The sequence below is a fragment of the Panicum hallii genome, chromosome 7 (genome assembly GCF_002211085.1).
Source record: "Panicum hallii strain FIL2 chromosome 7, PHallii_v3.1, whole genome shotgun sequence".
Classification (NCBI taxonomy): Eukaryota; Viridiplantae; Streptophyta; class Magnoliopsida; order Poales; family Poaceae; genus Panicum; species Panicum hallii.
In genome coordinates, this window is record NC_038048.1 from 3,045,878 (window position 1) to 3,061,086 (window position 15,209).

Below are 15,209 nucleotides of genomic sequence, written 5' to 3' on the forward strand. Positions count from 1 at the left end.
ATAAAGTTGTGCAACGCCATGCAAGCAATTATAATCTTTGATTGCTTCTCCATTGAGTAGCTCGGCATTTTTAAAAGAATGCGCCATTTTATTTTTAGCACCCCAAATGAACGCTCAATAACATTTCTAAGCGATGAGTGAGCATGGTTGAACAACTCCTTCAACCCAACTGGTTGGCCAGCATTTTGAAATTCTGTGATGTGGTACCTTTGACCTTTATAAGGTGCTAGATAGCCCTTTCTATTTGGGTAACCTGAGTCAACAAGATAGTACTTCCCGTCGGGAGGATGTGGAAAATTATTTTTGTATTTATTGAACACAGTGTCCCTCCATATGCGAGTATCATGAGCGGACTCAGGCCATCCCACCACCACAAATGTGAACCTCATATCAAAATCACAAACAGCCATAACATTCTGACTGCAATATCCATGTTGATTCATATGCACTGCCTGCTCAGATGGTGGAACAATGACTTCAATATGTGTTCCATCTATTGCACCTATGCAATTTCTGAAATGAGGCCAGGATCTATGCTCTCGGATTTTTGGATGCACCACAGCAAAGGTCTCATCTACAGGTTTGATATTTTTGGCAGCCAAAAGATTCGCAGCTTCTAAGACATCATTGAACCTTCTGCTCACAGTTTCTATAGAATGTGAAAAAATATGCTTTGCTTGCCGAACTGATTGAGGTGCACCGCACATCCATAAGAACATACCAAGTGCTTCAGCCGAGCACATCTCATCTGAGGATGTCAAACCATAATTGTTAACTAATTCCTCATGCAAGTTATAGAACACTAACCTTCCTATTCTGAACATGGTATAGCAGCTCTCTTCATTACTAAGTTGCCTCTGAACAAATTGATAACCTGATTCTTCTGGCACTTTTCTTGGCTTCTTTTCAGATGAAGATATCCTATTCTTGGCTTCTTTTCAGATGAAGATATCCTAGAATCAAGCATTGCATAAGCTGCTATTGCTGCTGCTTCATACATCCAACCACTTGATTCACTTGAATTACTTGCCATTTCAGAATCATTAGACTCACTTGAAGTAAAAGCCATCTGTACAGATAACTGAAAACCATATATCAAAGTTCAAAATTCAAAACTGGTTCAACATACAACACACTAAATTAAAGGTGCAATACAAATGATAATTTGAAAATACAATACAGTAGTAATCTCTAGCGTTTCTTCCTCTCCTCCGAAGTCCTCTTAAGCCATCCAAGCTTCCCTTCAGGGGTTTTAAGAGTGACAAACACATCTCTAAATTCCTTTTTGATGAGGAGTTGCGTGGCATAAAAATGTTCATCACTTCCTTCACATGCCCCAGCTTCAATGACTGATTGCAATATTTCTGCTATCTCTTGCCTAACATGATCGGTGGGTGCAGAAGTTGCAGAGCTTGAACTAGCTTTCTCCACAAATGAGTCCACAAAACGCTTGAACTGCATATCTCTAAAATTTTTCTTCCCCTTCTTTGGAGATTTATAAGCAGCACCTCTTTTCGCAGGTTGTTTTTAGCAGAACTTGGATGTACCTCTTGGACATCCTCACTACCATTATCTGCTGACCCCTCTCTTGCACCTGGAGCCACAGCATTTGCATTGGTGCAGGATGCACCACTAAACATGATTTCAACATCTTCTTCATTATCCAAAGGAGCAAATCTAAATTTTTTGCACAACGGCATGGCCTGAAACACAAAAACTCTATAAGTTTATATTATCATACAACAACATAATGAGATATACAACAAAATCAAACACAAGGTTGCTTACCACAATTTTTTCTTCCCACCAATCATCACTAGCCGCAATTGTACCGGTCTTTGGGTCTCTCCCCAGTCCAGACGCACTAAGTAGTGTCTTCCATGTGGTAAAATAGCTTTCAATGCATCCCATCGGTTTTTCATTTGAACACGGGTGTAATTCCTACCCATCCGTTCATTGAATTGGCTTATAAGGTTGGCGTAACCTTTGTTGTTCAAATAACCTTGTGGTCTGTTATTTGCCAAGACTTGTTCCACACATATCTCATTAAAATTTTTTACGGCATTTGAATCCCATTGTGCATTGGGTTTTCTAGTCTTTGGCATTGGCATATTCTCCATCTATGCATTCAACAAATTTTCAACAAAGGAATTCACTCTCAACAAATTTTCAACAAAGGAATTCCGTGATGGATATGATGTAATCCATCTTGCACGAATAATTTTCATTGCACGAATAATTGATTGAGATTATGATTATATGGTGCGTATCCATGGGTTGTCATTTAATTATGTTCGCTAGGAGGTAATAACAGAAAGCGTCAATCACTAGAGTTTGGAAACTGAAGTTTGGAAACAACTGATACACTGAAGTTTGGAAACAACTGGTAAATTTCTTAATGTACTGGTTAATGTAGCATTCAGTTTAACGATACAACAGCATTCAGTTTAACGATACAACAGCAGCATTCAGAATCAGAACCAGAACCAGGAATGCGTTAGGTTGCCGTACCTTCTCTTTCTGCAGATCAGTCAGGCGTGCCTTGTAGGCGCTGGGCGGGAGGCACGGCGCGGGGGGCGCGGCGCAGCGCGGGGGGCCTGGCGCGGGGGGAGCGGCGCGGGGGCCTGGCGCGGGGGGAGCGGCGTGGGGGGCCCGGCGTGGGGGAGGGGCGGCGCGGGGAGGCCGGCGCGCTGGGGCGTCGCGGGCCGGCGCGGGGGGCGGCGCAGGGGGTCACGGGCACGGGAGGTCGGGAGGATTGGGGAAGAGACGGGAGGTCGGGAGGATAAGCTGGTCCGCTCCGGCTGGTGGAGGAAGCGCGTTTTCTCAGGCCGTCCGCAAGCGCTGCTGGGGCAAGCTGGGCCAGAAGCGGACCGTTTGGCAACCCCACGACTTAAAATTGTTCAGAAGCTGGCCCATAAGCTATGCCAAACAGGACCCTAACCCGGATGTTGATGTGAAAATACCTATCTAGCCATTCAATTAATTTCGTGCTGGTTCTTGGCTTGGCACACAACTTTTTGTACCGGTCCACAATTTAGGTTCCTTTTTAACTTTTAACCATTAATTTGTACTCATGGACGGTTGTTATTCTTTTTCCACCCCCCCAAAAAAAATCCTGATCTTTAAAACACAATATTGTTGTATCGTCATTATGCTTTGATTTATGATTTTATTTTGTGCTTGCTAACTTGAGGCTCATACATTATTATATATTTATAAAATTCTCAAATATTCATATTTGTTTGTAAATATTAACCACATACAAGATTAGTTCTTTTCAGTGGTAAACAAACAATTGCATTCATAAAAAATATGTCAAAATTTAAGTTAACAACACTGTAATTTCGATTTTTTGCACAGGGCCTCCATATACCACAGCATCCCTAAATTCAGCGAGCCTGCCTGATAATCATGATAGACCAGATCCAGGTTTGCCATATAATTCACAGCAAATATCAACATATATTATATATGAAAGCACAGATATACCAATATTGCCTTGCCCATATATATTAAAGTTCACACGGTCCCAACATTGTTATTACAATGTTCCAAGCAATTAAACCAACCGCCACATATAACTAAGACAAACGACTACTCAAGACAATATTCCAAGCAATTAAACCAACTGCCACATAACAAGAGAAACCGACTACGCGATTCGCAATAGAAACATCCACACTTATTATGATTTATGAAGATAGACGAGCATCGAAAGAATACGGTGACAAGGGACCTCAAGGTGCAACAAGACACAGCAATAGATACCTATGCAGCACTGGAGTTCACATATGGGATGGCTTTCAAATGCAGGTCCATTTTCTTGCTTACCCCCATCCCGTATTTCTCAGACATGTCCACCAACTCTGGGCTCAGTCCATCAGGAAGCACCCAGTCGAAGTGGTACAGAAGGTTTGCCAATGCAATCTCCAAAGTGGATGTGCCGAACATTATCGCCGGGCATTGTCGCCGACCGGACCCGAAGGGCGTGAACTCAAAATGTGTTCCTTTGTAATCAACATTGCTGTTCTCAAACCTCTCTGGATTGAAAGCTTCTGGGTCGTTCCAGTATCTTGGATCCCGAGAAATTGCGAATGCATTCACAAGCACCTTGGTTCCTTTGGGAATGTGGTAACCCAATAGTTCACAATCCTCTCTCGACTCACGAGGGACGAGTAGAGGATTAGGAGGATGCAGCCTAAGAACCTCCTTGATAACCATTCGCAGGTAGCCGAGTCCAACAAGGTCAGTATTAGTGACGACACCTCGTGATCCACCTAGCACTTCTCGAACCTCTTGTTGTGCCCTCTGCATGGCCTCAGGCTTTTTTATGAGCTCTGACATAGCCCACTCCAAAGTGGATCCTATGGTTGTCGTGGCACCTCCAAAAATGTCCTGGAAAGTAATTGTCAGGTAGCTGTGGTTTGTAATTTGTAAAGATAGAGAACACTATATTAAGTATGAGTTGACACGGTAAAAGAGCTAGAAATTTATACATCATCTCAACAAGTGCAGGCAATTAAAAAAACTCACTGTACTTGCATTGTATTTAATCTAAAAAAAGTACTTGCATTGTATATCAAATTTTTTATGGAATGTTTTTTGTTCTAGCTGTGCAATTGCACCTTCTAGTTAAAGAGAAGCTTAGTATTAATTTTCAAATATAACCAGTAGTATACCGCAGGTTCGAAAATTAAATAATACTCACAAACATGACGGCGCCTATAATCTCCGAGGTTAGAGGGAAAGTAAGCGAATCCTCCTCCTGCAGCCTGAGCAGCACGCCCAGCAGATCCTCTTGGTCGGGCCTGCAGGCCCCACCGTTCTTGTCAGCTCTGCGGCTCTCGATGGCGTTCGCAATGATTTGCTGGATGCGGCCATAGCTCCTCACTAGGCGGCGCTCGCCGGTGCTCAGGCACCGCACCAGCCTCGACGACGGGAACAAGTCCTCCGGGAAGAACCCCGACACGAGTTTGCTGACCTCGTCGTACTGGATGACGAAGTCGGATTTCTCGGCGCACGTGCCGCCGAAGATGGCCCTCGCTACGAGGTCCGGCGCGAGCGCCTTCACCTCCTCGCTGACGTTCACGACACCACCGGCTCCGACTCCGGCGGCGGCGACGGACCGGAGGAGGCGGCCCACCTCCTCAGCCCTTAGGGACTCGATGCGCTTCACCTGCGCGGCGCTCAGGAGCTCCATGACGACAATCTTCTTCATCTGGCGCCAGCGGTCGCCGTAGGGCGCGAAGCCGATCCCCTTCCCTTTGCAGCCGACGATGTCTATGGTGACACTGGTCGTCGGCCGGGAGCAGAAGGCTAGGTCGTGGGTCCTCATCACCAGCTCGGCCGCCTCGGCGCTGGAGACCACCAGGGTGGGAACCTCGCCGAACCGGAGGAACATCAGCGGGCCGTGCCGGCGAGACAGCTCCGCCATCGTGCGGTGGCCGAGGCCGCCTATGACGTGGTGGATGCTGCCGATGATCGGGAGGGTCCATGGCCCAGGCGGCAGGCGCTTCTTGGTGACGCTCACTCCAGGCTTGTGGAACCAAATGAAGAGTAGTACCACTGTGGCCAGAGAAACTGCACATAAAGTAAAAAGCTCCATGCGTGGAACGACTCAAGTGACCAAATGAGGGGCACTTCCTATTAGATAGCTATGGAACATGCTGTGCAGCATGATATGGCCGGATGTGCAAATATCTAAGAGCACCCGTCTCAAACATTCAAGTGCAAAGCAATCTCAGCCACGTGTGCAAATAACAACACCATCTATGCTCGCACATTTATCAGGTGCTCCGATCCCGCGCGCTCCCCACGCGGCACCAAACATCCGCTCTCGGCCAGGGGAAATGAAAAGTGTTTTGCAGCTCAATAATTACTCCGACATCACACAATATAAATAATGTAAACGCTGAAATAAAAGATGAAGTTCTTGTACCGTAGCTAGCCTAAACAATGATGAGGGTACAAATTATTGAAGGAGCAGGAGCAGTTCTAGACCATTTCCATGTACTTAAATCCAGAGGTGAGGGTACCAGATGCACCTAATATGTTTGACACCGAGTGGATCCTTATCAACAGCTATGCGTGTTCGCCTATCTCCACGCGCGCGCTACACGTATGGTGTATGCAGATCTCGAACGTCTCCCAATAATGTCGGCAAGAGGCCGCGTGCATGCACATGTTGGTTGTTTTGTGGGACTTGCCGTGTTATTTCCAAGGACCCGGCATGATTGCCATATTCATGTGATTGCTAGCACCAAAACATCGCAAGCGCAGTTGATCCATCGAACACCCAGCACCATTGGCTATCCGCTATCGAAATTACCTTATATGTAACATGCATGATTTACTGCCTCGCATGAGTTGGCTAACATGCATGGCAAGTTCTGGTCTTGGCTGTACTAACTTTTACGGTGTGCCTGTGAGACATGAAGTCTTATCAAGTCTTATAGTCCCTCCGTTTTATTTATATGTTGTTGTATTAAGTTTTGTACTAAATCAAATTTAGATAACTTTAACCAAGTATATAGAAAAAATATAAAAATCGCTATACTATCCAACATTTGCACTATCAACATATATTTTATTATGGATTCAACGAAACAAATTTGATGGTGGAAATGTTATTTATTTTTCTATAAATTTGGTTAAAGTTAGCCAAATTTGATTTAGGACAAAGCTAATGCGATATGTAAATAAAAATAGAGGAGTAATATTTTAATTATACACATGACTGACTTTGAGTGAATGTACCCAACAATACAAGAGACCAGACTAGACAGGAAAGTGTGCACACAACTTTAGGGCTAGTAACTCTACATGTAACCTCTCTTCGGCTTAATTAAGAGGTGCATGCCCAACCTGTTTTCAATGTATCAATCAGTATATGTGTAGTAAATCTGCTAAAGTTTAGTCTCCGCACTTAAAATTGCTTTGCACTTGATCCACATGTGGTACACATTAGTTCTAGATGTACCTAATCAGATGCAGAATAACATGCGACTAAAATAACACGTGATATCATGTCTCGGTGGAACATGATGGTTCCAGATGCACCTAATGAGCCAAAGAATAACACGTGACTGAAATTGCAATGGACTTAAATATTTGACACGAGTACTAGCAGTGTTCGCTTCAACTGGCTGCTGCTAGCTAGAGTTTCTGCATAGGACAAGAGGTTTGTGTGTGTGTATATGTATATATATATATATATATATATATATATATATATATATATATATATATATATATATGCCGTCTCCAAATAATATTGGCATGTGGCCGCACATAAGGTGTGGTGCACGCACTGGTTGTTTTCTTCGATATATTGTTCAATGTTGTGGGGCCGTTGCCACATTATTTCAAAGGAATGTGCATATTGCCATATTGATATGATGGTCAGTGCAAAAGTATCCTAATAAGCAACCGAACACGCAGCAATGACATGGAGCTCGATCTTTAGCTATCCGCAACGTACGGCCATGGGCGTTGGACCGACGCTGGACGGCAATTCAGCCAGTCTGATGCAATGGTAGCAAATTAAACTATTCTTGGGGTGCAGTGCGCAGAGCCAGCCGCTCGAACCATTGTTAAGGTTTTACCCCGCGCTGGGTGCGATCAGGATTCCATCTCCGATCTGGAAACCACACGGGCATCATCACAATGGTGATGGAGGATACTATAGCCCATATGTGCATGAGGGCCGCCTGTGGCTCCATCTGCCAACGTGTTTGATGGATCAAAGTAAATGACGAACAAAGGAAACAATCTGTTCTTTAAATTTTACTAGCAAATATGCCTGTACGTTTCTAAAAATACTTCCTATTTAAGGTAGTCTATGGCTAAATATGCCTGTGCATTGCTATGAATACTTCCTACTTAAGGTAATCTATGGCTATCCGTGCCTTTTCCACCACTGCAAAACAGCACATCGGTCTTACACATTAATCTAGGCAACATTTGGACCCGAGACTAATCTATGCATTAGCCCCGCCGAGTCCAACGAAAGGCTAAAGTGGTTTTAGTTTTGATTGGAGCCTCCAACCGGGACTAAAAGTCTCTCTTTAGTACCGTTTGGTAAAAGTCTCAACTTTTAGTCCTAGTTGGTAACGCTAATTAGGACTAAAGGGTCATCTTTTAGTCCCAGTTGGAGGTTCTAACTGGGACTAAACTGTCCTCCATATGTTAGTTTAAAAAGAAAGCTTCCTATGAAGAGTCACAAGTGTTGTGTAGGTGTGGTGGTAACAAAGCTACGCGCGAGGCAGCAGGTCGTAAGTTCAAATCCCGCAGACCGTAGGGTTGGGTGTGCTTGCGCCACTGGCAAACCCTTTAGTCCCAATTTCAGGACCTGGGACCTTTAGTCTCGGATTCGTAGTCCCGGACAAAAAAATGATCCACTCTTTAAACATAGACTAGTAAATATGCCTGTGCGTTGCTACGGGAAGTCATATAAATATATTGATTAGCATATAAAAATATATATTATACACCATATGTATTTTGTAATATCATAGTACATGTAACGGGTCCAGGGACCCGGGGTCCCCAGCGGACCTGCCTCCCGCTTGCATTCCGACTAGCTCAAGACGGCACCTAGAACGAACACCCACCTTTGTGGACAGCAGCTTCGTCCAGGCCACCCAGACCCATGATCCCGACCGGCCGATTGGTCGGGCAAACATGGCTCGTGACACCGACCTAGGAGACGATCGGGGACTGGGTCCGTACCATGGCTCCGACTGTGGTCCTCCTATCGGACTCCGCTATACACTATCGCTGTCCCCGACGATGAGTTCGGGGGCTAGCAAGACCCTATGCACTGGCGGTCTCCGGGATCAAGTGCTAAGGATAAGGGCGGACACCGGGGTCAACTTGTCATACGGGGTCAACCACTCCCTCTATGTGGTTACATGCCCCCTTGCTGCCACAGCAGGGGGACACTATTCCACCTGCCCGCCCTATTCCACCTGCCCGCCCTCTTGAAGGGGTGGGGCGCTGCGTCATCACCATACGGTGAATACGCCTCTGTCACGACGGAGTGACAGGGTGTAGCGTCAGGGATGTGACTGCCATATCGTACTTATCTGTCAGACCCGGGGCCACCGGGCTGGGCACGTTACGAAGTTTAAGAGATTAAGCCCGTCTTGTCTCTTATTTGTTTTGTTTATCTCTTGTTTATCCTGTTTAAATAGGAGATAGAGCTAACCAACACAGAGAGGATCTACTCGAGATCAGTTTGGGTGTGATCCCTCAGAGGGGGTTGGTTAGCATCTTTGTAACCCTGGCCTCTCGAATATATAAGGGAGGTCACGGACCCCCCTAAAAACAGAAGATCATTAGGTCATTCAATACAGAAGGCAATACAAACCATACAGGACGTAGGGTGTTACGCTCCGTGCGGCCCGAACCTGTCTAAGTCTTGTGTTCCTTGCACCTTCGAGTTCCTGATCTCGGCGTCCCCTCACTCAAAACTTACCACCTTGGGTATACCCCGCGGTGGGCAGCCGGTTAAACACCGACAGCTGGCGCGCCAGGTAGGGGTGCACGTCGAAGATCCACCGGCGAGCTCGATGGCATCGTTCGGATTCATCAGATCAGTTCCCTCTCAGGGTACGACGTTCGTTTTTGGTTCATGGGTCTGCATCACAGATGGTGCGGGCAGTTTCCGGCGATTCCTCGTCGACATGAAGCCAAAAACCTCCGCTGCGGATCTCCGCAGCAACCTCGACAAGTTCGTCGACGGGCTCGACAACTTGCCGCTCCACGCTTCCGCAGCACAGATCGAGTTGGAGTCCGATCTAGCTTCGACTTCTTCTGGTATTGTGTCAACTCCCCCTGGTTTGGATTCGTTCCAATCTAGGGACCAGCACAGCCGATATCAACTCGGTTTGTGCGATTTGGCCACTAACCTTCAGGAGGCCCACGACTCTGGGTCCTTCTCCATGTCTGAGAAGGACCTGGACTTGTTACTCCAGACCGGAAAGCCTGAGGCCACCGCGTGTCGGGGGGCTTTGGGTTGTTCCGGTACCGGTGATCTGGTGGTCACCCCCCTGCCGGAGGGGCACGTGGTGTACTGGAGAGGCATGACGCCCTCCAAACTACTCGAGGCAGAGGGCCGACTCGTGGCCCACCTCGAGCCCTTGCCTTTTCAAGAAGGCAGGCCGTTGGCCACCGAGGCTGAGGGGTCGACCGAACTAGTCGACGGAAGTTCTCATGAGCTTTCATCCCGTCAGGTGCTGATGGCCGAAGAAGGCGAGGACGATGGGGATTTTCCCATCGACAACTTTGAAGCGGTCTCCGAGGATGAGATCACAGCCAACATCGGCGACGAAAACGACGCCGATCGTGAAGCGCGGAGGGCCAGAAACAGGGCCCGCACAATCCGGCGGAGGAGGGCCAACGAGCGTAGGAGATCTATGCATCGTGAGCTCGATCCTGAGTTCGCCGCCGTCAGCGAACGGGGGTTTCGGACTCCGGTGGCCAACATCACCAGGGTTACGGCTATCCTCGAGCGCAGCCATGACCCGGAGGTACGTCAAGCACTCTTGTACGCGCAGAGGGCTTGGATCCAGTTGGATCAACACAACCCGGCGCTTACCATCAGGGAGGAGCGTGTGGGTGAAAGTCGAAGTCAGAACCACAGTCGAGCGGCTGGCTGCTGTCCTCGACGTCAACCCAGCAACGACAACGCTTGCGGGAGCCAGACCCCTGGCGGGAGGCAGCAGCCACCGCAAGGGGGTCAGCCACGACAAGCCCATCATCGACTCCCTCCGGAGGATCTGCGTCAACACATCAATGAAGGCCGCGATGCGCGCACCGTGATTTCTTCCAGGCGCAAGACCCGTGAAGAAGTCGAGAATGAAGGTACTGATTGTAGCGATCGATTTCCTGCTTTTTCCGCTCGTTTCAGCAGCTACAAGTACCCGGAGGGCTTCAAGCCGATCGGCATCACCAAGTACGATGGCAAGCAGGCTCCCCAGCAGTGGCTTCGTTGCTACTCTACGGCCATTGACGTCGCAGGGGGCTCAAATATCACCAAAGTCGTCTACTTCCCGATGGCTTTGGACCCTGCGCCGCTCACTTGGCTGGAGAGTCTCGGCAGCAACACAATCGACTCCTGGGAACGGCTTAAGAAAGTCTTCATCGACAATTTCCAGGGAGCGATCGCTCGTGCAGGAACTCGACATGATCTTGCCCAGTGCAAGCAAGAACGCAACGAGCTCCTGCGATCCTACACGCGTCGCTTCTTCGACGTCCGCGCCACTATCGCGAACATCTCGGAAGAAGACATCATCGACTGTTTCTACAACGGCATCACCGACCCCAGCATCTACAGGGATTTCGGGCGGAACAGGCCAAAGACTGTTGCGGGCCTTCGTGACATGATGCACGATTGGTCCGAACAAAAGGAGAAGATGCGGGAGCGGTTCCCGCGGCGTCAAGATAATAATTTGCGGCGCTCAAACGACAACCGCAACGACACAAGCCAGCGGGACTTTTCGGGTTCGCTCCGAAAACGAAAGCCAGATAATGTTATCGCGGCTATCGATCGTCCCTCGCGGGGCAAGAAGTCGACGACGCAGGAGGAGTTCGAGAAGCTCCTGCAGAAGAAGTGCCCATGGCATCCGGGCGCTAGCCACGCCGCCATTGACTGCTACCACCTTCGGAGGACGTTCAGTAACACCGGTGGTGGAAAGAAGAATAAGAAGCCTGCCGACAAAGAACCCGAGGATGACGATCACGACGACCAGGGGCGTAATCCGAAGTTTCAGGATGCCTCGAAGGTCGTCAACGTTATCTTCGGCGGTGATGAGGATTTCGGTTCCAGGAGGGACCAGAAGCTGCTCCTTCGTGAGATCTTGTCCGTCGAGCCGGCGGTACCACGGCCGCTCCGTTGGTCAGAGGTCCCCATCTCATTTTCTCGTGACGATCAATGGACGAGCTTCTCAGAGCCCGGTAAGTTCCCATTGGTTCTGGATCCCGTGGTGGCGGAGGTCAAGCTCACCAAGGTCCTCATCGATGGCGGAAGCGGGCTCAATCTCATCTTCGTCAGTACCTTGAAGAAGATGGGCCTGGATTTCAAGGATATGCTGGTGCCCAGCAAGTCTCCCTTCTACGGGATCGTCCCAGGTAATGCGTCACACCCGCTTGGCACGGTGGTCCTCCTAGTCACCTTTGGCACGCGGGAGAATTATCGTACCGAGTTTATCAAGTTTGAGGTGGCTACTTTTGATTCCTCTTACCATGCAATATTGGGTCGTCCGGCACTAGCTAAGTTCATGGCAGTGCCGCACTATGTTTATCTGCTTCTTAAGATGCCAGGGCTCGGTGGAGTGCTCACCCTCCGTGGCGACTTGAAGAAGTCATATGACTGCAACCAGGAGGCGATCCAATATGCTTCGACTACTCATGTGCCAGATGCTTCGGGAGAAGTACTCGCGGCCGCGCAGCAGCTTTCCCAGTCTGGGCTGGAAATTCCCTCCAAGAAGGCCAGCAAGTCGAGCATCCAGTCGACTGATGGCGTGGCCCTCAAGTCGATCCAACTCCAGGAGGGAGATCCGTCTAAGACCGCCGTCATTGGCGCGGGCTTAGGCGACAAATAGGAACTCGCGCTCGTCAGCTTTCTTCGGGCTAACCGAGACATATTCGCATGGAAACCTGCGGACATGCCAGGGGTGCCCAGGGAGTTGATCGAGCATGCTTTGAATGTAGACCCGAAGGCCACGCCCAAAAAGCAACGCCTCCGGAGGTTTGCCCACGACAAGCGTGAGGCCATCAAACGAGAGATCGCTAAACTTCTCGCGGCTGGATTCATTAAAGAAGTAATCCATCCAGAGTGGGTAGCGAATCCCGTTCTTGTAAAGAAAAAAAATAATGAATGGAGAATGTGTGTCGACTATACTGATCTCAACAAGCATTGCCCAAAAGATCATTTTGGGCTGCCGCGTATTGACCAAGTTGTCGACTCAACAGCCGGCTGCGTCCTTCTTTGTTTCCTTGATTGTTACCAGAAGAGGACCTACTACTCGACATTGCGGCAACAACCCATGTTGTCAGCAGCGCTATTGTAGTCGAGCGAGGCGAAGAAGGCCATGCGTTTGGAGTGCAGAGGCCCGTCTACTTCGTCAGCGAGGTCCTCTCCGAGTCAAAGGTACGGTACCCAGCAGTTCAAAAGCTCTTATATGCAATTTTAATCACATCAAGGAAGTTCACGCGGCAACGACCGCACCTGCTGGGTGGCTGCACTCAGAACAGTGATCTTGTAGTCGTCGAAGTAATGGCGCAACTTCCTTGATGTGATTAAAATTGCATATAAGAGCTTTTGAACTGCTGGGTACCGTACCTTTGACTCGGAGAGGACCTCGCTGACGAAGTAGACGGGCCTCTGCACTCCAAACGCATGGCCTTCTTCGCCTCGCTCGACTACAATAGCGCTGCTGACAACATGGGTTGTTGCCGCAATGTAGAGTAGTAGGTCCTCTTCTGGTAGCGGAGCGGTGAGGATCGGAGGCGACTGGAGATGAGTTTTCAGGTCTTGTAAGGCCCGCTCGGCCTCCTCCGTCCATTGGAATCTGTCTTGGCGTTTTAGGAGCTTGAAGAAAGGTAGTCCTCTCTCCCCGAGTCGGGAGATGAACCTGTTCAAGGCCGCCATACAACCTGTCAGCTTCTGCACATCCTTGACTGTGGCCGGAGCCTCCATATCAGTGATGGCCGTGATCTTTACAGGGTTGGCTTCGATGCCCCGGTTGCTAACAATGAACCCGAGCAGTTTCCCTGAAGGTACTCCAAAGACGCATTTGGTGGGATTGAGTTTCCACCGATATCTGCGTAGACTGCTAAAAGTTTCTTCCAGATCTGTGATCAAGTTATTGGACTCCCTGGTCTTGATGACCACGTCGTCCACGTAGGCCTCGACGTTCCGGTGCAGCTGATCCGCGAAACACATCTGGATCGCGCGTTGGTAAGTTGCTCCCGCATTCTTCAACCCGAAGGACATTGTTTTGTAAGCGTAGGTCCCGTACGGGGTGATGAAGGCAGTCTTGATTTGGTCCTCCTCCTTAAGCGCGATCTGGTGATAGCCTGAGTAACAATCAAGGAAACAAAGAAGGACGCAGCCGGCTGTTGAGTCGACAACTTGGTCAATACGCGGCAGCCCAAAATGATCTTTTGGGCAATGCTTGTTGAGATCAGTATAGTCGACACACATTCTCCATTCATTATTTTTTTTCTTTACAAGAACGGGATTCGCTACCCACTCTGGATGGATTACTTCTTTAATGAATCCAGCCGCGAGAAGTTTAGCGATCTCTCGTTTGATGGCCTCACGCTTGTCGTGGGCAAACCTCCGGAGGCGTTGCTTTTTGGGCGTGGCCTTCGGGTCTACATTCAAAGCATGCTCGATCAACTCCCTGGGCACCCCTGGCATGTCCGCAGGTTTCCATGCGAATATGTCTCGGTTAGCCCGAAGAAAGCTGACGAGCGCGGGTTCCTATTTGTCGCCTAAGCCCGCGCCAATGACGGCGGTGTTAGACGGATCTCCCTCCTAGAGTTGGATCGACTTGAGGGCCACGCCATCAGTCGACTGGATGCTCGACTTGCTAGCCTTCTTGGAGGGAATTTCCAGCCTAGACTGGGAAAGCTGCTGCGCGGCCGCGAGTACTTCTCCCGAAGCATCTGGCACACGAGTAGTCGAAGCATATTGGATCGCCTCCTGGTTGCAGTCATATGACTTCTTCAAGTCGCCACGGAGGGTGAGCACTCCACCGAGCCCTGGCATCTTAAGAAGCAGATAAACATAGTGCGGCACTGCCATGAACTTAGCTAGTGCCGGACGACCCAATATTGCGTGGTAAGAGGAATCAAAAGTAGCCACCTCAAACTTGATAAACTCGGTACGATAATTCTCCCGCGTGCCAAAGGTGACTGGGAGGACCACCGTGCCAAGCGGGTGTGCCGCATTACCTGGGACGATCCCGTAGAAGGGAGACTTGCTGGGCACCAGCATATCCTTGAAATCCAGGCCCATCTTCTTCAAGGTACTGACGAAGATGAGATTGAGCCCGCTTCCGCCATCGATGAGGACCTTGGTGAGCTTGACCTCCGCCACCACGGGATCCAGAACCAATGGGAACTTACCGGGCTCCGAGAAGCTCGTCCATTGATCGTCACGAGAAAATGAGATGGGGACCTCCGACCAACGGAGCGGC

The 15,209-nt window shown here is 49.0% G+C and overlaps 1 protein-coding gene and 1 pseudogene across 1 annotated transcript; both read right to left on the reverse strand.

Annotated features, from left to right (window-relative positions):
* Positions 1 to 811: 811 nt before the first annotated feature.
* LOC112899479 lies at positions 812 to 1,739 on the reverse strand (annotated as a pseudogene).
* A 1,747-nt stretch (positions 1,740 to 3,486) lies between these two features.
* On the reverse strand, positions 3,487 to 5,688 carry LOC112900367 (ent-isokaurene C2/C3-hydroxylase-like). Its single transcript, XM_025969193.1, has 2 exons — positions 4,709 to 5,688; positions 3,487 to 4,395 (listed from the first exon to the last, which is right to left on the reverse strand). Exons 1-2 carry the CDS (start codon positions 5,603 to 5,605, stop codon positions 3,769 to 3,771), a joined length of 1,524 nt encoding a protein of 507 aa, XP_025824978.1. The 5' UTR covers positions 5,606 to 5,688; the 3' UTR covers positions 3,487 to 3,768.
* Between the last annotated feature and the right edge of the window lie 9,521 nt (positions 5,689 to 15,209).